This window comes from Pieris brassicae, chromosome 13 (genome assembly GCF_905147105.1).
Source record: "Pieris brassicae chromosome 13, ilPieBrab1.1, whole genome shotgun sequence".
Classification (NCBI taxonomy): domain Eukaryota; kingdom Metazoa; phylum Arthropoda; class Insecta; order Lepidoptera; family Pieridae; genus Pieris; species Pieris brassicae.
The window spans coordinates 990,501-1,014,171 of NC_059677.1; the positions used below are offsets into that span (position 1 = coordinate 990,501).

Below are 23,671 nucleotides of genomic sequence, written 5' to 3' on the forward strand. Positions count from 1 at the left end.
TTCCCGCTCATATTATCAAATTGATTACATTCCAATTTGAAAACGTAGTATTAAGAACAACAATTTTTAACAACAATATACTTTTGAAGAGCTGCTGAATTTGAAAAAATACGTTTAAAATAGCGTAACTAGAGGACTCACCCGGCCTGGCCAAGGGCTGAAACCCTTCATCTTAGCCCTGAAACAAAAAATTTAGTATCTTAGATATTAAATGTGTATTGTTGGAAAAATTTATCGACATATAAAGGTAGGTTTTATCTACATACCAAACTAAATCACCAAGTTTATATCCTTCAGTCATTGTACACGTCCAGCTTCGACACGATTCCACGACGAACTAATTCAGAGACAACCTAAAATTTATAGAGACTTGTAAAAGAAAAACAATTCACTTGGCGTCATTTTTTTTTTGTTTATGGTATGAAAGTGTTACTAGTAGTAAAAAATTTAATGAGAAAATGTTATTGCAAATTACAGCTTTTCCAAAATTACTTATAAATTCCAAAATGTTTTTTTTGCAAAAAAAAGTATTTTAACATTCTGTATTATTATGTAACTAGGGTATAGCTTGATAGACAGAAACTATTTTAAAAAAGTGCGATGAAATTACATATTTACTTAAAAGATGGAGATGGGATAGAGTTCAGAACATTGAAACTATAGGTACACAAAGTCAGAGTTTTGACTTAATATTGCTATAATATTAAGAAAAACTATAGTTTCTAAATGGGACCTAGATTACGATGCTGAAACATACTTTCGAGACTAGGGCCCATAATGTTTGATAACGGCGTTATACAGTTTTTTATAATATTGTCTATTTATTTTAATGAAGAAAGTGTATTTATTTATACAATAGTGTCGTCGTCTTTAATCGTTGCGCATGCACAGATAGCTAACATATTTATTAATTAATCTCTTAACTCCAGTTGTGTGTGACAAATGTCAATGTCAAATCAGAACAGCGGCAAAGTAAATTAAAATATTAATTTATTTCAAACTTTAGTGAAATTAAAACATTAAACAATGTCCAAACGTTTTTTCCCTCAGAATTATGGTGAAAGAAAAAAAGCTAAACTAGATATAACTGTGTCTGACCATAATTTTCCACTCAGTCAAAATTTGACTTCGAATAAGGGTAATATTTTCACGTTGTTTACAAGCTACTTCTAGAAATTATTATCTTTATTTACTACTTTTAAAATTCTGTTTTTAGAGTAACATTTCTTGTAATAAGTTACTTTTTTAATATATAATTTCAGCGACAATCCAGTCCGACGCTTGGGGTGACGATAATGATGATGATCTCCTTCTCTTGGCAAGCCAAGCATGTGAGGAGGCCTACAATGATCAGAATGATAGTACCTTACCTGATTATACTTTGTGTATGCAGCCTGGTTCATCTAGCACACAATTTGAGTACCCCGAACCAAGTACTTCTAAAGCTCCATTCTCCTTTAAAAAGCCAACAACAAGCCCATACAGTACAATATCAACTAATTTAAGGAATAAATGTGAACGAATATCCTCCCCATTGCCAGGACTGACAACTAAAATTAACAAAGAGCATGTTAATGTTAGTGATGACTTTATTATAAATGATAAGATATTTAAAGGCCAGGACTCAGGCCAATTTTATAAACAACTTTTGCAATTACAAGAAGAAAATGCTAAATTAAAATCTGAAAATGGGAAGTTATTAGAAAAATGTGTAACTAAAGAAGGTACATAATTTTTATTATGTTTAGAAAAGATTATTGTGTTAATTTTACTAAACATTATTTTAATAAACAAGTAGGTGAAATTTCTTATATTTGACAATAAACTTGCTTTCTTAGGATTCAAACCTTAGTATCTGCAAGAACCAATAATAACTTCTTTACATTTTTGCTTATATCATATTAACTTAGTGTTAATAATATACATATCAGTACATAAAAAATAGTACATTTCAAACTTTACTCTTATACATGAGAAGAAAATGTGCTGTAATATGTATTGAAAATATATAATATAATAGAAAATACCATCTTATTTTTTACTATACATGTGAACAATGTTGGCCTAGTGATTTAAGATTTAAGCACCCATGAATAATTATTATTTATGACTGCTAAGAAATTATATTACAGGTGAGGCATCAATACTCCGAACACAGCTAAAAACATGTCAAATATCTGTGGATAATGCTCGACTTGAGAAGATTAAGACTCAGGAAAAGGCTCAAATGGAATGGATGGAAAAACTAGGAACTGCCAACAAGCAGATACATGATTTAAGAACACAGCTTGATTTTAAGGTATTTCAATTTATATGTACCTTTGCTCATTCAAGCTATTACTTTTGACTCTAATTAATTATATCAATATTGCTTTTCAGAATTTGGAAATAATTAGCATAAAAGAGAAGTGTAAGATGTTGGAATCATCTAAAATTAAGCTGACACAAGTTACTGTTGGACCAAATGATACATCATATAGGTAAATATTTCATTGCATAGATGTTTTAACTGTGTTTTCTTACACTGAAGTACAACAATTATTAAGATAGGTTAAGAGACTCATGTTTTTATTGGAACAGTAATTATATTTATTAAAATTTTATGATAGGGTTAAAAATTACTTTAGTTTAATAACTGGTATTGCACAGTGTGAATAACTTTGGATTATGTCTGCCATGATGAGGAAGTAATTGTTTGAGGGGGTGTGGAAGGCAAAATAAAATTAATACTTCAAGACAAATTTGACGATTACCTAAATGATTCTAATCCCTGGGATTGCTTTGCTCTAGTTCAAACAATTAGTATGACTCAAAACATGCATGTTTCAAGTCTTCTTGCCTTCTCTACACCCTTGACTTGCAAACTGAAAATCAATTTAACATATTTTCTATTGACATTCATAAGTGTAAGTACACTTATGAACATAATAAAATTAACTTATTTTGATTTTGAATTGAAATTGTGTTCAAAATTTTACTATTGAAATTTTATCATTATAGTTTATTAATTATAATCTTGAATTATCTCATTAGAAATTTTAATTTAGGCATAGTTTCTTTCATATTTACGTTATTTTGATTTTACAAAATAAAAAAGTTGTCAAGATGTTACAGGTAATTTATATATATTAATAATAAAAAAATATATATTATAATAAATTTGTTTAGTTTCGACTTTTAATATTATTATTGTGTATGTTTATTTCAGTCATAAACATAACAGTTACATAGAAAGAGAACCACTACAAGTGAAAAGGACAAAGAGTACGAGCAGTGCGCAGACAGATAAATCACAATTTTTGAGGTTCAATAAAATGACAAGAAATGGTAAGTAATTTCTTTTCTACTATATATAGAAATCGCATTGGAAAATAACTAAATATTTTCCTTATAATTAATATTTTATTATAAAGGAAAGACATGAACCATGGCATAGCGCCCTCTGCCAACAAGTTCATCGAGGCAAATGGAATTAATAAAAAACTTTATTATATTAAATTTGATTCCTTAGTTTGTCATATGTCACTGATTTATAAATAAATATTTCTAGATTTCGGGTTAAATTTGTGGTCGAACAGAAAATTCTAATAAAATATTTTCTCCACTTTGGTTGTGAGTCACAAAGGATGGATACTGTCGAATTACACATTTTTCCTCTCACTCACACAGTGAGCGAGTGCGTTGACGTCCTTTGGTGGTACACTGATCTCTTGAAGTATTCTAAGTGGAATTTGTTTACTGTTACCACTTTTTTTTTTATGAATCTTACAATCAGTCTTTGAGACTATAAGTAGATACGTTGAGTGCTCCTTGACGTGTCATGCGCTACTCCCAGTGGAGCCTGCCTATTATTATTTAAACTCAGTCTGCTCTTTTAATCGTTGAGTAGTTTCTGGTATAGTTAGCTGTCCTGCTGTCCTAGTTAGATGGTTGGGGTGCTTTTGAAGTCTTAGTTTCTAGTTCATCATGAGCGGTTATTTCCTCTTTTACCATAGGCATATTAAGAAATTCATGGACATCTGATGTTTTGGAAAACTATGGGGTGTTTGATATTTTCTTGAGTATGTAAATTTGAGCTCTTTGAGTCCATATTGTTACCACATAGCTATAATTTTTTTTCTCTCTGTTTAAGGTTTTTCAAGGTGGATTGATTTTTTTGTTATTTTCAGAAGTATCAAATCTAAAACAATTTCTTCCTTTAATAATGGAATGTACTACGGACCAACATTCCATACTGGAATATAATGAAAAATTAAGAAAAGTGGACGCATCAGTTAACAAGTGTCGGGTTTTTAGTACTTTTCATCGACTACCCTCCACACCGAATGCGGGTAGGCGGAAAAAAAGATTTAATATTACAAATGTGTATGAAGATCTCACTTGTATAGCCAGCGGGAACGGGATAGAGAGATATAATAATGTGAGTATTATTTATCTATTTTTTTTTATAAGTTTTGAGTCCACGGAATAAAACAGTTTTTATGTTGGTTCTAAGTGATTTTTTTTTATTAAAAAATGAAAAATATCCTAAATCTAAAAAAGTTTGGAGGCGCCGGGTATCGATCCCGGTACCTCTCACATGCTAAGCGAGCGCTCTACCATCTGAGCTACGCCCCCCGATACAAGCTTAAATCAAAAGTGAATACGGAAGCAATCTTTACCCAAGATATTGCGTAAGACAATACGTGACACTTGCGGCCTTTCACTCGCGTTCGTATCAAAACCTATGTCATAGTGTAATGCCTTCTACCAGCGCCTAGTCGCAGCATCACACGGCTGGACTTATTTCGTATATTGAAAAAGTATGGTGGATAATGTCCCATCCTAAAGGCGGAAGAATTTTCGAAATGGGTCCAACAATTGTAACGTTACAAACATACAAATCTTTGCTCTTACGAGCCACTTCCGTCATTTCCCTTGACATAGGCTGTATATGCAAAAAGAACTAAATAAGTCCATCGTAAGTGGCCATATGGTTTGGTCTGTCTAATTTGAGACAATTTTGGGTCTCAACATCCCCAATGCGAGACAAACTGGGGCTAGAGAGGTGTCGAGGCAGCAAGTCGACGTAGCTGTTAGGGAATACTTCGAAGATGATGAAGAAGATAGCCTTCAAATTATCACCTTCCCAAAAGCACTGCTGCATAAAGCTTTCAAAAGTTGATCAGATTTTAAAGGCAGTGAATGAGAGAGATTTTTCTAAAACATATGTTAAACGTAGACGAAATATATTTACGAACGTGACATGATAACTTACGGATCAACATCACTAAGCAGTTTTCTAATAATATTATTAATAAATTCATTATTGAATGATATTTAATTTCAATGCTAATATGACATAGCTAATTGTGTTGTCGAAATTATACTCATTTAGCTGCGATGCAACTTTACGTGGATTACAATCCAGCCTATACAATAATTATGGCTGATAAGTAATATTATGTTGACTTAATTTCCTACAATACTAATGAATTAAACTAAGGTAAAATTCTTCAGTGCAGTTCTACAGAACACTATGTAACGTTTTAACACTATGTGTGTCGTGTATCCGAGATACCTCACTTTCACTTATCACTAAACTAGGTTTATTAACACAAAAGGTTTAGTACTCTTTTGGCGTCTTATTCCTGTTGTATCATGATGAATTGCCTCAGCATTCACATGGCTTTGTAGCCTGTTTCAGTGAGCCAAGGCAAGCCGTTTCGCCGTATTTAGGACTGTATCCACATTAAGATCCTTGTGGATACTTTCATTTTTAATGTAGCATGGTGACAATGTCCATAAGAACCTTGTTCTGAAACCGTTGTATTCTTTCGAAATAGCTTTTCGCTGTACAACCCCAAAGCTGAAGCCAACGTGAAGCCAACAAGAAGTTATATGTTATATATTGACAGGGAAGATTGCCTTCCTATTAGCCAGTACATTTGTTTGCATCATATATCTAATTCATCTAGTTTCAATCAATTAACATAAGCTCAAGAATACCTAAACCTTACAGAACAATCTCACTTCCAATTAGTGAAAACTTACAATCCCGTTAATTTGAGTTTCCAATTGATACATCTTAATTAACACAAATAAAAAAAACACATTACTTTGCGTGTAAGAAAGTTTTTATTTCACCCAATAGTTGCGAACATAATTTTAAAAAAGCAAAAATAATTGGAGGCGCCGGGTATCGATCCCGGTACCTCTCACATGCTAAGCGAGCGCTCTACCATCTGAGCTACGCCCCCTGATACGTAACGCAGTGAAACTATCCTTTGCTTTACCGAACGTAAAGTTAAAACATGTACCGCCCGCGGCAAATAAAATTCGACCACGAAAGGACAACTTTTGTTCCTGTGCGACTTATTAACACTATCCGTACCGTTGTTAGGTTCTTAGATATCACCTTCCCATATATTTAATTATCTAGTACAGCTTGCAAACACTACATATACTATATAAAGAAACTCCTGACTTTTAATACATATAAATTTAAACACACTTTTCACAATCCACTGCCTGGCAAGCTGTGCCTACACTTTGGGAGCGGTCAAGTATTACGTCACGCAATTTTTGGAGATGCTTGACCCCCCCCCCCCCCCCCCATGTAACGTTTTCGGTATCCAATAGTAAAACGTTTCGTGACCACAGCCAGGTACTCTTCATACCTAAAACTTACTATTATGTGGTGTAAAGTATTGGAAAGTGGAAAATAATATTAACAATAACGCGTGATTCAATCCCCGCCCCGCGTCGGAACTTTACAAGAGGACATCCCCCCCCCCCCCAAATTCGTTACGTAATACCTGAACGCTCCCTTTCCATGTGGACGAAATGTTTTGTTTTTTATCTATTTATTCAACGTGCAAGTGTTGTACTAGTTCGTCAAAGGACTCTTAAATATTACACAGTTACAAGGTTGACTTGACAAAATCCAACAATTTTGACATCGTTAATTCAATGTGAAAGTTACAAGTTAATCCAATTAGTTAAACTGTAGTGATAAATTCAAAAACAATTCGTATGGGGGCGTAGCTCAGATGGTAGAGCGCTCGCTTAGCATGTGAGAGGTACCGGGATCGATACCCGGCGCCTCCAATTATTTTTCAAAGTATTTTTGTAAATAATCGGTGGGCTGAAACGTTCGTTGGCACATTGACGTCGCAACCAGTTTTATGGTAATATGATTTTAGTTCAAGACACGTTTATAAATTTGTCAACTATCGTACTATTAGTTTGTGAGGCTTTCGAGTGAAGGAACTTTTGTTTGTTTAAATAAATGAAAAAGTATTGGTTGTTGGCGAAAAAAATACTATACAATGTCTTGATAAAAATTATATGGACCTATAGAGACCTATTTGTTCATTATAAGAGGAAATTGCGATTTAAAAACATACTCAGAGAATGAAAATTATATAAAATCACCTTTACATGCATATATATAACAAAAATAGCATAAAAAGAAATTTAAAAAGTTCCCTGTTACCAGGTTAGGCCTTTAAAAATAATAAAAAGCTTTTGTGCTTTCCGCTCGTTGAATCTCTACTTTCCGATGGTAAAAAAAAATATATTATTATAGTAAATCTCAGAAAATCTACTACCAAGTATCAGGTATGCAGTAAGGCCCAGATCCGTCATCCCATTCCCCGGTTTCTCTATGAAATACCTTTAGATCTATTAATTATCTACAACTTTTCCATTTCAATTTTTTACCCTTAATAACCCCTACCCCTTACCAACATCAGATCGCGGGTAAATAATTTTTCCTTTCATTTTTATAACATTCTCCATCTTTTTCCAATGGTTTTCATTTTATTATTTTTTTTGGTTTCAAAAATTATCGACCCTGGTCTGTGTGACCTTTTCCAGCATTTCCCTGTATTGCGATATATCGTTGAGCAAGGAAAATATGTTGCTAATGTGAAAACTCGAATGGTCCAAGTCGTATTTTTTTTTTAAATTTATTCTGACAAAGGTTTTTATTCCGGAAAAGAACAGTATCTGGGGTAAAATGTTACATATGTTGGTATGTGTTCAGATTTCATCTGAACATTGACCAAATGCTGACACGACTCACGTGGTCCAAAATGGTAATGGCTGAAGGTGCGCAATACACCATCAGCTCACTAAAATAATATTATGTATGTGTGTATTAAGTAATATTTAAGATATTGTCTTTGAACAATAAATCAGATTTGAATATTGCTATGTCATATTCTCGCTTCCTCTCAAAGTGGCGAAGACTAATTCAAGCTCATAATTATCGTGGTGAGCCTGCCTGATAGCTTTGAGATGATCCCACCACCTCGAACCTTTGATCCTACCCGTAGGGCTCCGTCTGTTACCTTAGGTCTCTTGGTGCAGACATTCCGTACTTATTTATATATTCACTATTTATGTGTTAGGGTACATCTGTAGGGCTTAGTGATCCGTAGAGTTGTTAGTTTCTTACATCTCACCCTCTCATATATTTCATTATATAGTGCAGCTTGCTCATACATACATTACATATACAATACAGACACTCCTGACATACAATACACATAAAGATTAAACACACATTTCACAGCTGTCAGCTAGCAAGCTGTACAGTATGTATTAAAAAGGTGTGATAATAAATCAGATTAAGGCAAAACGAAGTTCACGGGGGCAGCTAGGTGTATAATTGTCTTATTATATTTTTAATTAAAATTTGGCCTCAAATAAATGGTGGACCAATAAAAAAAAATATTTCGTGAGCGAAGTGTTGCCCATGTTCTCCATCTCCTATATTCCATCCTGTTCAACTCCTGTAACTGTAAAACTCTTTCCTGTCTCAAAAATGATTTCAATTTTTGGGGAGCCCATAACTACAGCTTACGCTCTTCCGACAACTATACCCTTGAAATCCCATCTCATAACTCCTCCTTTCTTGACGATTCCTTTAAGGTCTCTGCAGTTATGGAATTCACTTCCCGTTCCTATTCGCTTAGCTCCTTCTCTATCTTCCTTTAAATTTCTTCTGTACAAACATTACCTGTCCACATCATAGCTTTCTTACTAACTGACGTGAGACTTATCTTAAATTATCGTGATTTATGTGTCTTTTTACTTTCTATTTTTAATGTATCATCTTTTTAGATTAGTTTGTTTTTTTTGTCCCTGTTTAGTTTTGTTTTAATAATTGCGTATAACGTGTATTTTTGCACTACTTGCCTATCTTATGTAATGTAATACATTTTTTCTTTACTCACAGTGGTTGCCTGGAAGAGATCGCTCGTAAGCGATAAGGCCGCCAGTTGCCCTCCTTTTGATTTAATTATGTTCATGTTTTTTATTTATATATTGTAGTGTAACGAAGTGTAAATAAATAAATAAATCAGTGGCGCTACAACATTTTTTAGGTCTGGGCCTCAAATTTATGTATCTATTTCATAAGCATTAATCTAATAAGCAAGTAGGTGATCTGCCTACTGTGCCTGACATACGTCGACTGTTTGGGTCTAACTAAGGCAAGCCGGTTTCCTCGCGATATTTTCCTTCACCGTTCGAGCGAATGTTAAATGCGCACATAGACAGAATCATTGGTGCACAGCCGGGCATCGAACCTACGACCTCAGGTATGACAGTCACTAGTCAATAGGCCAACACTGCCTTCAGAATTTAATATTTATTTAAAAATAGACTAAAATCTAAAATACATTAACACAATCTAATTATTAGGCTTTATAGACTAAAGATTATATAATGAACGACTGAGTTACCTTGGGAGATACTGCAAGGTTGTCGATTGAAACTTCGTGGACATTTACTTGCCGCGGGCGGTACATGTTCTAGCTTTACGTTCGGTAAAGCAAAGGACAGTTTCTCTGTAAAACGTATCAGGGGGCGTAGCTCAGATGGTAGAGCGCTCGCTTAGCATGTGAGAGGTACCGGGATCGATACCCGGCGCCTCCAATTATTTTTGCTTTTTTAAAATTATGTTCGCAACTATTGGGTGAAATAAAAACTTTCTTACACGCAAAGTAATGTGTTTTTTTTATTTGTGTTAATTAAGATGTATCAATTGGAAACTCAAATTAACGGGATTGTAAGTTTTCACTAATTGGAAGTGAGATTGTTCTGTAAGGTTTAGGTATTCTTGAGCTTATGTTAATTGATTGAAACTAGATGAATTAGATATATGATGCAAACAAATGTACTGGCTAATAGGAAGGCAATCTTCCCTGTCAATATATAACATATAACTTCTTGTTGGCTTCACGTTGGCTTCAGCTTTGGGGTTGTACAGCGAAAAGCTATTTCGAAAGAATACAACGGTTTCAGAACAAGGTTCTTATGGACATTGTCACCATGCTACATTAAAAATGAAAGTATCCACAAGGATCTTAATGTGGATACAGTCCTAAATACGGCGAAACGGCTTGCCTTAGATCACTTAAACAGGCTACAAAGCCATGTGAATGCTGAGGCAATTCATCATGATACAACAGGAATAAGACGCCAAAAGAGTACTAAACCTTTTGTGTTAATAAAACTAGTTTAGTGATAAGTGAAAGTGAGGTATCTCGGATACACGACACACATAGTGTTAAAACGTTACATAGTGTTCTGTAGAACTGCACTGAAGAATTTTACCTTAGTTTAATTCATTAGTATTGTAGGAAATTAAGTCAACATAATATTCCTTATCAGCCATAATTATTGTATAGGCTGGATTGTAATCCACGCATCGCAGCTAAATGAGTATAATTTCGACAACACAATTAGCTATGTCATATTAGCTAATAATGTATTTATTAATAATACTATTAGAAAACTGCTTAGTGATGTTGATCCGTAAGTTATCATGTCACGTTCGTAAATATATTTCGTCTACGTTTAACATATGTTTTAGAAAAATCTCTCTCATTCACTGCCTTTAAAATCTGATCAACTTTTGAAAGCTTTATGCAGCAGTGCTTTTGGGAAGGTGATAATTTGAAGGCTATCTTCTTCATCATCTTCGAAGTATTCCCTAACAGCTACGTCGACTTGCTGCCTCGACACCTCTCTAGCCCCAGTTTGTCTCGCATTGGGGATGTTGAGACCCAAAATTGTCTCAAATTAGACAGACCAAACCATATGGCCACTTACAATGGACTTATTTAGTTCTTTTTGCATATACAGCCTATGTCAAGGGAAATGACTGAAGTGGCCCGTAAGAGCAAAGATTTGTATGTTTGTAACGTTACAATTGTTGGACCCATTTCGAAAATTCTTCCGCCTTTAGGATGGGACATTATCCACCATACTTTTTCAATATACGAAATAAGTCCAGCCGTGTGATGCTGCGACTAGGCGCTGGTAGAAGGCATTACACTATGACATAGGTTTTGATACGAACGCGAGTGAAAGGCCGCAAGTGTCACGTATTGTCTTACGCAATATCTTGGGTAAAGATTGCTTCCGTATTCACTTTTGATTTAAGCTTGTATCGGGGGGCGTAGCTCAGATGGTAGAGCGCTCGCTTAGCATGCGAGAGGTACCGGGATCGATACCCGGCGCCTCCAATTATTTTTGAAACTTTTTTCGGTATTTTTGAAATATTATAAATCTTATGACTTAAGTAAGGAATTCGTATAACAATTATATAAAAAATCTTAAATTCTTACATAATTGTGTATTTACATTATATTCGCGGATGCTTGGCGGACCCATGCGTCTTCATGAGAAAGTGTCCCCTCGTGGGTTGTGCTGCGACATTGCGATCTACTCGATTGTCAGGACGTTGCATGGATCTGGTCTGGCGCCTTAAGTTATCATGTCTTTTTCACACGTGTATATCTCATAATATTGGCATCATTTTAACATGTGTATTTGAGAGCCTTGAAAACAAAACATCATATATTTTTTTAGTTCCTCAAAATATTGATGGGCGTGTTAAACGAAGTGTATAGCGATGTGAGCACTATAGCTCAGCGGTTAACGACGGTCTATCAAAGAGAGATGGACGAAAAGTACATTGAATCAACGAACGAATTTGTTCCTGTTGACTTTGAGGATCTTATTAGTGGCAGGTAATGTTTTATTTATTTAAATAATGGGGGGCAAACTAGCCTAGGGGCGCCCAAAAAGGGTAGTTATCGCAGCGGGTTTTATCATTTTTAGCGGATCCGTTGCCGGCCTTTGAGGGAGGAGAACATTGTTTGTATTGTTGATAGAATAATATCTCAGAGAAGACTGGGAGTCTATTCCACAGTTCGCTAGTAAGCCTTGTTAAATGGACTGTGGAAGACTTCCAGCCACCATGGTGATGTTGATGATGATTTTGCATTGATACGGCTCGTACGGTGTTGAAAAAAGCAGGAGGTATCAACCCAAACAATGCTTCAGAACATTCACCATAGTACACTTTATAGAAATAAAAAAAGAAGCAATGATTTGAAGAGAGATAGAGAATCAAACCCATAATAATACATTAAATAAACGTTCACAACAATTGTGAGCAGTGTTGTCCTACTGGCTTCAGTGTTCTCTCATCTTTGAGGTCGTGGCTTCGATCCCCGGCTTTGAAACAGTGGACTTTCTACGTGCGCATTTAACATTCCCTGGAACAGTGAAGGAAACCATCGTGAGGAAACCGGCTTGCCTTAGATCTAAAAAGTCGATGGCGTGTGGCAGAAGGCTGGTCAGTTGCCAATTGACAAATGATCATGAAACAGATGTGAGGGTTGGTTGTAGCGCCACTGGAAACTCTCTTCTTTGACTTCTCCAGGTCATGCCTGTGCAATGCGTCGTTGCCAGGTCTGTTTTGGCACGTTTCCTTGGGGTGTCCAGTCGGGAGATCGCTTGGCAATTGGGATTACAGCGTGTGGTGCACACAACTACAAAAATATTGAGATATTTGGCATTTCAGGGTCCTATATAAGGAGGAACAAGCCGTTTTAGCGAGACGACTCCTTGCAATACTTTCGATATTACAAAATTTATCGAAAGACAATCAATTAAATGAATTTATGGATATATTTTGTAAAATATCCACTCTTCTGGATACCACGGTAAGTGCTATAAAAACTTCTAAGTACGAAATACCTAATCTATATATATATATATAGAATTATCGTGTCACAACGTACCCATAGAGGAGACTGGGGTTGGTTGACCAAGTTTCAGCTTAAGGGCTTCTATCTTAATTTATAATCTTCCGTCACATCAATTAAACACAATAAAATTCAAATTATAAGAGTAAACAATTATTTTATACATAAGGCGAAATCGATAAAACTTTTTATAAACTTTTGTTTAAAAAAATATATCTAATGTTAGATATAATTATTATTTGTTATTAATTAACAACTTTTAGCCCTTTTTAGCCCCGTTATACATTAGTCTACTAGCCCCTAAACATCTTTTAATTTTCGTCTACGTTACATAACCTCAAAACTGCAACGAAATCAGATACAATAATACATAACGGAAAGAAATGTTTTGTCAATCAATAGCTATAAATAAATAGATAGTTTTTCAATAATACGATCCTTCTCGCAAACGACTTGCGCATGCGACGGTGATTGAACAAGGGAAGGTGACGGACTCTCGTGCCTCTCTGGCTGCCTTAAAGCTATTGCGTCGGACAAGTCTTTGATAGTTTGTCAACCTACCCCTATAGTGAACTAACCCCGGTCGGTAGTACGGAACTACTCCTCCGAAACGGCTCGACCGACGCTTATGAATTTTTTAATGCATATTCAGTAAGTCGGCTGCTATATATCTTTCAAACTCCTAAGTGATAAGGGATGGCCACCTCAAATTTATTTTTTAGACAATTTTTTTCCTTTTTTATGTGTTCCCTATATATATTTAGATGGCAAAACGGCGTTTGCCGGGTCACCTAGTAAATAATTGTTTAATTTACAATACAAATATTATAACAAGTATGATACCGCGGTCTTAATGCTAAAAACTTCTAATATTGTCAGACTATATGTATTCAATTGATGAGTGATTGAAGAAATTAAATTTATTTTAATGAGAATTAAAATAAATGAGCAGCGTTGGCCTAGTGGCTTCAGCGTGCGACTCTCATCCCTAAGGTCGTAGGTTCGATCCCCGGTCTAATGCATTTAACATTAGCTCCAACGATGAAGGAAAACTTCGTTAGGAGAGCCTTTGACCCAAAAAGACGACGCGTGCATCAGGAACAGAAGGCTGATCACCTACTTGCCTTTTCGATTAACAAACGATCATGAAACAGATACAGAAATCTGAGGCCCAGACCTAAAAAGGTTGTAGTGCCATTGATTTATTTTATAATAATATGATTTAAAAAATGTGTCTCATTTCACCACAGAGTTTGTGTTTAACAAACAAAATAGTACTATAGTCAAGATATTTAGCTAAATAATTATGTTTAAAGTTTTCTAATACAATAGAAAACTTATTAATATAAAAATTAAACTTTTATAAATAAGTTTTCTTCTCCTTGTCTCTATCTAATTCTTGTGTGTAATTATATATATTCGTCTCACATGCAATAATATTTAGGTTGCGCAAGACACGCGTACACACGTTCCGAAGCAAATTTTTTAAATTCCGTCTAGTATACAACTTTTCTTTCAAATAAATATAAAATATGATACATTAAATTCTAATAGAATCTTGTTGGTTTCACAACTAATGACTCGACTGGAAAAGAATGTATTTTATTGGAAAATAATTAGGCCTCCTTTGTTGCCCAGTCACCTCCAGACGAACACATTGTTTTTTATTTAACAATAGACCGTTAATTGGTGTTTATTTAGATGTTTGATGAATATTTAACCTACAATTATGACTTTATATATAAGAAAAATGTACGTAGGTACATACTGTTAGCTTTTTAATCATATAAACCTGGCTAATTTTAGTTAAAGAAATATAATCTTGCTATTAGGGTAAGAGCGCAAGTGTCACAGTTGTTCAGTTTACTTACTCTGTGCTTTAACGGAACTGACGTCAGCCCGGAGGGGATCGTGTCGAAGTAGGGAAAAAGATATAAAAACAAGCTGCACTTGCGCACCCGGCTTTGCATCCGACCGTGCATGACACACGCTAGCGTAGTCTTTGCGCATTGTGCCCCCTCCTATATACACCGACTACAGGTGCTTCAGTCGCGATTCATGAGAATCGCGACCGGTGCGCCCTTCTATGTGAGAAACGTCGATCTCCACCACGACCTGGAGCTCCCTACCATAGCCCAATGGAAGAAGCTGGCGTCCACACGCTACTTTGACAAGGCTAAACACCATCCCAATCCGCTGGTGCGTAAAAGCATCAACTATCACCTCTTCCCGACAAAAAGGGCTCGTAGGTGGCCCCGACACATACTAACGGATCCGGATGATCCAATTACCGTAGCAAACGATAAATTAAAAGCCGCCCGTGCGGCCAAAAATAATAAAAATAGCCAATCACAGATTAGGGTAAAAAACCGCCTTCACCGGGGAAGGCGAGGACCTTTACTTCGCACTTCGCTCACTACAGTGAGCTTCCGTCCTGCCCTTCAGGCGATTGACCACCCCGCGACGGCCCAAGCCGAGGTTCGAGTCTCACAGGAGACGCCCTTGCGCTACCCGCGGGAAAACAAGCCATTCTGGCCGAGCTACGCTCGCCAAAACAGCCCGAGCTGAGCTGTAAAGGCCCTTAAGGCCAACAGCGAGATTCCTCAAGAAAAAAAAAACACGCGGCGTAATTACTAAAATTTTAAAGTGAATATTGAATCAGTGAAGAAAAGTGTCAACAAAAGTGCCCAACTGAAGTAATTCCAATACTACCGACATCACGTTAACAATACTAAGAGTCAATTTAACTAAAGCTTAATGTAACGCGAAAGCGTAAACAATAAGCACACTTTAACCAAGACACATACACGTAACGCACACAGAAGCGCGTGACTTCTAGACAATCCAAAGTCACACCAAGCTCCTGCCAATGGAGCCCTATGGCAAAACCCCGTAATATATCTAGCATGTCCTTCCGTAACCACATATTATAGCAAGAAGACCTTTTTTTGTCCTCTTTCAACTCCATTTCCTCCTGAATATAAGGATGATGTCCCTGAGACACAAGGTGGCCTGTATCCGATCATGCATAACATACCACCTATGTCATGTAAGAAACGTCGAGCTCCACCACTAATATAAATTATATATAATAAAAAGACTTTTATACTTTTTTGTAGATGGAATACATAATATATAGAAAAAGATTCAAATATTTCCTAAAGGAAACATTCTATACAAAATATTATATACATTTATTTAATTAATACCTAATTCGGCTGTGTTTTGATCGAGTACGGGGTGAGTGTGTGAGTTAACTACTAACGTTATTTTTATGTTTGATTTTCAGTCTTCGGGATTACTATACAGTGGGTTCTTCATATCCCTCATGCATTTGTTACTAACTCTTTTACCAATATACATATCTCAAATTAGAGTTATTATACGTAACATTATAATATCTAGACCACGACCGATGGTATCTTGTTCGGCTTTACCGCTATTGGTAAAACTTTGCAGGGAAGAAACAAATTCGAAAGAAAACGGAAAAAATTTATTATGTGACGGTAGTTCGGGAAATTTGAGGGTAGATTTCGATCAAGGTGTACTTTTGTATAGGAAAGGTGAGTACTATGTTTTTGTATGTTGTATTGAATATATTTTAACTAGGCGTTATTAAAAAAAATTGTGAATATTATATTTTAAACTATTTAATCCGAAATCTTATATATTTTATCTCCTCAATGTCGCTATGATACACTACAAAGATAAATTCCACGAAATATTACAAGAGATTGATTTTTACTAGGACGGTATTTTTTTATAGCATATATGACGAGTATGTGATTGCCTAGTGGATTCAGGATGCGGCTCTCATTCCCGAGGTCGTAGGTTCGAGCCCCGCCCGTGCACCACTGGACTTTCATTGTGTTCGCTGAATGTTAGAACATTCGCTCGAACGGTGAAGGATAACATCTTGCAGATACCGACTTGCCTTAGACCCAAAAAGCCGACAGTCTGCATCAGGCACAGGAGGTTGCCTGTCAGATTGACAAATGTCGACTATGTACATATATATATATATACGTTATGTCATAACAATCGAATAAATTTGTGTATTATTCAATAAAATCTAAATATGACTTAAATATTTTTGTACACATAAACGTCAGTGGCGTTTTTTTTTTAATGTAACAAACGGGCCACATTCCAAGGGCTAGCAAGTGCGTTGCCGGCCTTTAAGAATTGGTACGCTTTTTTCTTTAAGGACCGAAAGTCGAATTGGTTCAGAAATACATCGTATAACGAGAAGAATTACATGATATTTTAATGGCCTACTCTTTACAGTAAACGAATATAAAGTAATTATCATAATTAAATACAATAACTTACTTCCACGAGTTCAGTTTACATTATACATAATTATATTTTAATATGTGCTATAAAAAGTTCAATGTCTAGTCTAAGATGTCTATATATCTATTTCTATAAACGAGTTAGGTCTCGATATACGAAAAAACACTCTTTGTCGCAACTCCTCTTTTGGAAGGCACTCTTCTTAAAGGCACAGCCAGTATCGAAATTGAGATATCGAACGACGTACAGTTTCCCGGTCATTTGTAGGGAACTGCTAAATTAGCTTCCAAAGAGCTTGGAGTACGCAGCAAGGCAAGACGGTACTTCACTCCGGGCCACCGCTTGCAGCTGTATAAAGCGCAAATTCGGAGTAGGTGGGGAGTACTGTTCTCACCTCTGGGCGGGAGCTCCCCAGTACCAGCTCCTTCCACTTGACCGTATTTAACGAAGAGTGGTTTGAATTGTCTCGTCGACGACTAATCCCTTTCCGATTGATGGAGAGTGTTTAGAGAAGTTGTCCGAATAACTTGCAGCTGAGGTTCGCCATCGGATGAAGAGGCAGAATATGAAATTCCACCCATACGTATCAGCTCGACGTCCGTCATTCAACTGAGCGTCTTTAAGGCATTTTTGCCGTGTACACCATGTGGAACCAGTTGCCTACTGAAGTATTTCCGAACCAATTCGACTTAGGGTCTTCAAGAATCAAAACCAATTCTTAAAAGGCCGGCAAACTCCCTCTGGCATTGAACGTGTCTATGGGCAGCGGTATCACTTAGCAACAGGTGAGCTTCCTGACCGTTTGCACACAGATTTTTTTTTACCTTTATAATAAAAACAAAATATGGTTTTGATAAAATTGTTAAGATCGTTGCCCCTATGACGAGGGCGATGTTGCATTGCTTTCTTTTTGTACCAAAAAGCTGTGAACTGATGTTCCACCAGCATTAATTCGCTGATGACAGTCTAAACCTTTCTCTGTTAAGTACAAAAAAACTTTAACTTCTGGTATCCTGGACTTTTTTATTGACTGCTCTATTTTCAATCGGATTTTTATTGGTAAACTTTCTTGAAAATGTTCTATAGAGCCTATGTTCATCAGGGATAACGTAGGGTTTTTTTAAGTAAGAAAAAATCTAATATTTCCTCTATAATATATTATTTAAGATTTGTTAGCTTAGTTTGATAAAAACAATCTCTTTAGACTCGTGCCTTCTCCAAGTTCTACTAAAGCAGGTTGAGACTGCACTCAAATGTATGGAGACAGATCGATTGGTGTCTCAAGCTTTGGCAGTCGCACGGAACTTGCAACTGTTACATACGAGTTTGACGATTACAGATAATACTAGGTAAGGACTGTTCCTTGTTCCTTTAAAAAAATATTGATTTAACCATAAATGTCAGATGTAAAATGCAAGGCTTTCTTTATCAGATGATATTAAAAGTATGCAAAGCTCTCAAAAATTATAGTACATAAACGTATACGACTAATGTGTAAAAAAGTAAATAATTACTGATGACGTAATCACCAAATAAGAAAATCAACGACCCCCCCTCACCCTAAATAATATATAATAATAAAGCCTGTTTAATTTCGAATCATAACAAAAAGCTTAGATTTTATACATTATTTTATTTATCTTGTTAACCTATATATCCTTTAAGAAAACACTTTTTAAACGGATTGAAGCTATGTATTATTATTATAAACTTATAATGATTTACATAATTTTAAATTTTAGTTGATATCAACTCCGGGGAAATAAATACAGATAACACAACTTTCTCCGCAGCTGTGATACTTTTGACATTCAAAACCTTTTGTCACCGTGACCGCTCACGCTGTAAAGCACGCGAAACGTCGGACAAAATTAAATTTATGTAAAATAATTATAAGTTTATAATAATAATACATAGCTTCAATCCGTATAAAAAGAGTTTTCATAATGTGTAATAGCTATGTTAACAAAAGACAATATAATATATCCTATATCTTAGCTACCTTTAGTACTATCGATCGCCAACTGGCTCTGCTGCTTCCTGATACCGCTTCTATTTCTTCGATCCACCTTTTTTTGAGGAGCCCTCTTCTTCCCCTCGGTCCTTTCCATGTAGTTGTCTTTAAAGTCCACCTTTTAGATAAAATACAGTTGTGTATCTGGCTATATGCCCCTCCCCCCCATAATGCTTACGTAATACTTGAACGGCCACTAAAGAAAAGCTCCGAATTATATATTTTTTAAACAAATATCCACGAAACCATAAATGCCAGAAAACAAAATGTTTCTAAGCCTTTCATGTGAAAAATGTTTTTTTTTTTAAATCTAATTACAATTACTGGCTTCACAAATTAAAAACGATTTGTGTGCCAATAATAATTTGCTGAAAGTACTAGTAAGGAAAAGCTTTTTTTTATATTTACGAAACCATAAATGTCAGAAAACGAAAGATGTTTTTTTTTATTTTTATGACATTTACAGAAAAGTTTTTAATCTGTGCAGTCATTCACAGATTTGACAAATGCATTTCAGATGCGAGTGCAGACTTGTCCTATTGCAAGTAATCGTGTATGCTCTGTGGATATGCGCACGCGCCATCAAGGATGTAGGTAAGTTTCATATTATGCATCCAGATATGTAATTTCAATATCGTTACCGCCTTTTGATGTCGATCGAAACTGTTCTAGCCAGCACATTAACACAGGCTGTTCTGGCAACGTGTCGCAGTGGTCTGGAATTGATTTATCACTGCGTGACGAGGGACGTGGAGTTCGTATCCCAGCTGGATTATCACGAAGGACATTTAATACAGTTATGTGAGATTATCAAACAATATGAACACAGCGAGATTTTTGGTAAGTTTGAGTTCCGAAAAAGAAATTCTGTGTTGGTAGGCTGATTGTGTAGAAATCTGTGTGTTGAACTTCTAAATCAATGACCAATGTCATAAATTTCAGGACTCTAACCCGGGACTTTGTAAAAGTAGGATTTTTATAACTATATCTATAACGACTAGTACCGGTTACGTCATTTAAATATTTTTTTTTAATTTGTTTAAAAATCTTTTTGATCATCCTCTTTTGCCTCTTAATTAATAATAATAATAATTTATTTGCAAGAAAATGGCATAAAATGATATGGTGGTACAATCGAAAGTTCGTTACACACATGAGTAATATCAAATAGTAAATTCTAATATTATTTTTAGTGATAAAATATCACATTATTAAAATATACTATTACGTTATCAAATTATATCTAGAAGATCTTTCCTTCAAGCATAAATAGTTACATTTAATGAATATTATTTTACGTTACATTTACGAAAGCATCGAAACGAATGAGCTATTAATTCTACAAATGTTAATTCCATTTCAAATAGCTACAGATATACATTAACCGATACTAAAGCCTGAAGCCAGAAGTCAACATTTTAAAGTAAAAAATGTAAATTTCTTTAATTATGTAGAATTTTTTTTGGTAATATTGAAATAAACTTTATTTAATTAGATAACGCGTTATAATAAAACTGTTAATGTATTAAAAACCTTTTTTCTATTGTTAGTGTCGTCTACAAACGTAGAATAAGTCGAAAGATTTTTATCTTGTTACGCCAAAAAAGTATAAATCCTAACGCGTGTATAGATACCGGCAAACATCCTGAACAAATAGCCTTGCCTACAGAAGCGATTTTTACGTATCACTGGCATTAGAATGACGTATCGATCGCGTGATTGGTGAATCAGTTGACGTTTGTGTCCCGCGCTGTGTACGATGCGCAAACTTTCCCCCACTCCCTTGTTTAATGCTCAAGAAGTTTGCGGGTATCTGTACATAAATACACATATTTTTTTTAGTGTAATTTCTGGTGTTACAATCTTTTTCTAAGAAATCTTTTTCGGTTAACTTTTTGCCCTTGTTAAAGTACGAGTTGGTTTGTGTTTCTTTTTTATCCCTCGATACTAGGGTCGCCTGGAAGTAATACCTTGTTAGCGATAGTCCGTTGGTAACGAAGTGAAAATAAATAAATATTCTACTAAAGAAGTGCAACTGCCAATTCTATAAAGAAACAAACAACTCTACTAAATCTCTAGAAGTAATGGGTGTCTCAGACTGTTTTTCGTTTTTAGATGTTAAATCTCATTTTATTTTATGTTAATATAAAGAGAAGTTTAATTATGAATAACAACCGTTTGCAAATGCGCACCATTCATTTGTTCATACTCATTTCCCTGGTAACATTTACCTGGAGCTAAAATTTTCAATAACTCGCTGGAGCATTGCTCTTGGAAAAGAGTTGATTTCTTCAGTGATTCTTTGCATCAAAACATTCAGGTTGGGTGGCAATTGGATTGCAAACTTTGCTTTTTAGGTAGCCCCATAGAACGAAATCAGCAGACATTAAATCAGAGCTGCTACGCGGCCAATTGGTGTCTCCTCGCCGACTAGTCACTCTTCCAGGGAAACGTTAAGACCAGCTAATGAGAAGTGGTTCTATCTCGCTGGGAACAGGTGTTGCGGTTGTAGCTCTTCTGGTTTTGCATTTCTGCAGCAAAAAGTCTGAATCATATGGTCATATTGGTCACAATGAACGGTCTGAGTTCGACCTCGGTCATCCTCAAAACAATATGGACCGATAATTCCTTGTCTTGATATGGCAGCCCAAATAACTTTTGGGTTAGTGCAAGGGCTTCGACAGTTCTAACGGATTCTCGAAAGCCCATCTGCAATTTTGTCAACATGACCATTGATGTTAAAATTAGATTCGTCAGAGAACCAGATTTTACGAAACTCCTGAAAAGGTTTTATACTGTCCTGCAGAATTTGACTTGTTTATCAGGATCATCAGGGTTCATTTCTTGTACAATCTTGTGGGGAGTCCATAACAGACTCTCGAACGCGATCGACGTTCATGCTCGTTCATGCTTGACGTCCAGGCGATTTGTCAATACAAAAACTAAAATCATTCTGAGACACCTTCAGAATTTTTATTCTTTCGTAGAATTGTTTATATTCTACAAAAAATGATTCCCATTAAGATTAAACATCTTTAAACATAGTATTGTCTTTTGTTAACATAGCTTTTACACATTGAAAAAGAACACTTTTTTACTGGATTGAAGCTATGTATTATTATAAACTTATAATTATTTTACATAATTTAAATAATTTTATAATAACACATAGCATCTATCTGGTAAAATAGTGTTTTCTTTCAATCTTATCTTAATCGGTTTATCCATTCCAGGTTCTATGCTATCAGAGATATCTACAACATTCCAAGCATCACCCGAAGATGAGACCCCAGCATTCACCAAACAGCCCTGGATAAATAGTTTTCAGACTTTCTCCATAACAGATTAATCACAAGTACTTATCACCCATTCATACCTATAATGCCTGATTAATACCAAATTCTGGCTTCGCTAACTGGGAATTTGTTTTTATAAATAATATATATGTTAGGGATATACTGCTCTAATGGAACAATATGAAATTGGTGTAGTATCTTATTTGTTACAAACAAAAATACTTCTAGTTAGTATTGATTCAAAACCACCGATTGTTATATAGATTAATAAATGCTTATTTCCTAATGGTTAGGCAATGACCGTATTAAGCATACATTGTGTTGTAAATATTCTTAAATATAATTTATTTTGAAATACCCCCAAATATTATTTATTCCGCGAAAAAAAACACCCTTTGTCGCTACTCCTCTTTTCGAAAACACTCTTGAAGCCACAGCCAGCATCGGAATACTTGGCGTTGACATATCGAACGACGTTCAGTTTCGCGGTCATTTCGAGGGAAAGGCTTAATTAGCCTCCAAAAAGCTTGCTGTGCTCAGCAAGGCGAGACGGTACTTCACTCCGGGCCACCGCTTGCAACTCTATAAAGCGCAAATACGGCCCCACATGGAATACTGTTCTCACCTCTGGGCGGGAGCTCCCCAGTACCAGCTCCTTCCACTAGACCGTATTCAACGAAGAGCGGTTCGAATCGTCGATGACCAATCCCTCTCCGAGCGGCTCGATCCTTTGGCGTTGCGTAGAGATGTGGGGTCTCTGCATCTTCTACCGCATTTACCATTGAGAGTGTTCAGAGGAGTTGTTCGGATTAATACCTGCAGCTGAGTTTCATCTTCGGACGTCGAGGCAGAATACAAAATACCATCCGTATCACCTCGACGTCCGTGGTTCCACAACTGAGCATTTTCTAAGGCATTTTTTGCCACGCACCACCGCTATGTGGATCCAGCTGTCCACTGAAGTATTTCCGAACCAATTCGACTTACGGTCCTTCCAAGAAAAGAGCGTACCA

The 23,671-nt window shown here is 35.7% G+C and overlaps 2 protein-coding genes and 5 non-coding genes across 9 annotated transcripts in view; 4 read left to right on the forward strand and 3 right to left on the reverse strand.

Annotated features, from left to right (window-relative positions):
- LOC123717826 (putative oxidoreductase GLYR1 homolog) overlaps positions 1–348 on the reverse strand; it is a 55,755-nt gene extending 55,407 nt beyond the window's left edge. For all 3 annotated transcript variants that reach the window (XM_045674050.1, XM_045674049.1, XM_045674048.1), the window contains exons 1-2: positions 267–348; positions 142–178 (exon numbers count right to left, since the gene is read on the reverse strand). In XM_045674050.1, the coding sequence (XP_045530006.1) occupies positions 142–178; positions 267–301 (72 nt within the window). In that variant the 5' untranslated portion in view covers positions 302–348. The remainder of the gene's footprint in view (positions 1–141; positions 179–266) is intronic.
- A 633-nt stretch (positions 349–981) lies between these two features.
- Positions 982–22,973, forward strand: LOC123717856. The gene is made up of 13 exons (XM_045674106.1): positions 982–1,138; positions 1,263–1,724; positions 2,133–2,299; positions 2,380–2,480; positions 3,209–3,327; positions 4,170–4,420; positions 11,869–12,029; positions 12,869–13,010; positions 16,342–16,615; positions 18,553–18,697; positions 19,880–19,956; positions 20,035–20,202; positions 22,596–22,973. The coding sequence occupies exons 1-13, from the start codon at positions 1,027–1,029 to the stop codon at positions 22,709–22,711; spliced, it is 2,295 nt and encodes a 764-aa protein (XP_045530062.1). The 5' UTR covers positions 982–1,026; the 3' UTR covers positions 22,712–22,973.
- Trnaa-agc lies at positions 4,545–4,617 on the reverse strand. Its single transcript has one exon. It is a non-coding gene; the product is annotated as a tRNA-Ala (tRNA).
- Positions 6,167–6,239, reverse strand: Trnaa-agc. Its single transcript has one exon. It is a non-coding gene; the product is annotated as a tRNA-Ala (tRNA).
- On the forward strand, positions 7,017–7,089 carry Trnaa-agc. The gene has a single exon. It is a non-coding gene; the product is annotated as a tRNA-Ala (tRNA).
- On the forward strand, positions 9,855–9,927 carry Trnaa-agc. The gene has a single exon. It is a non-coding gene; the product is annotated as a tRNA-Ala (tRNA).
- Trnaa-agc lies at positions 11,450–11,522 on the forward strand. Its single transcript has one exon. It is a non-coding gene; the product is annotated as a tRNA-Ala (tRNA).
- Positions 22,974–23,671: the final 698 nt, after the last annotated feature.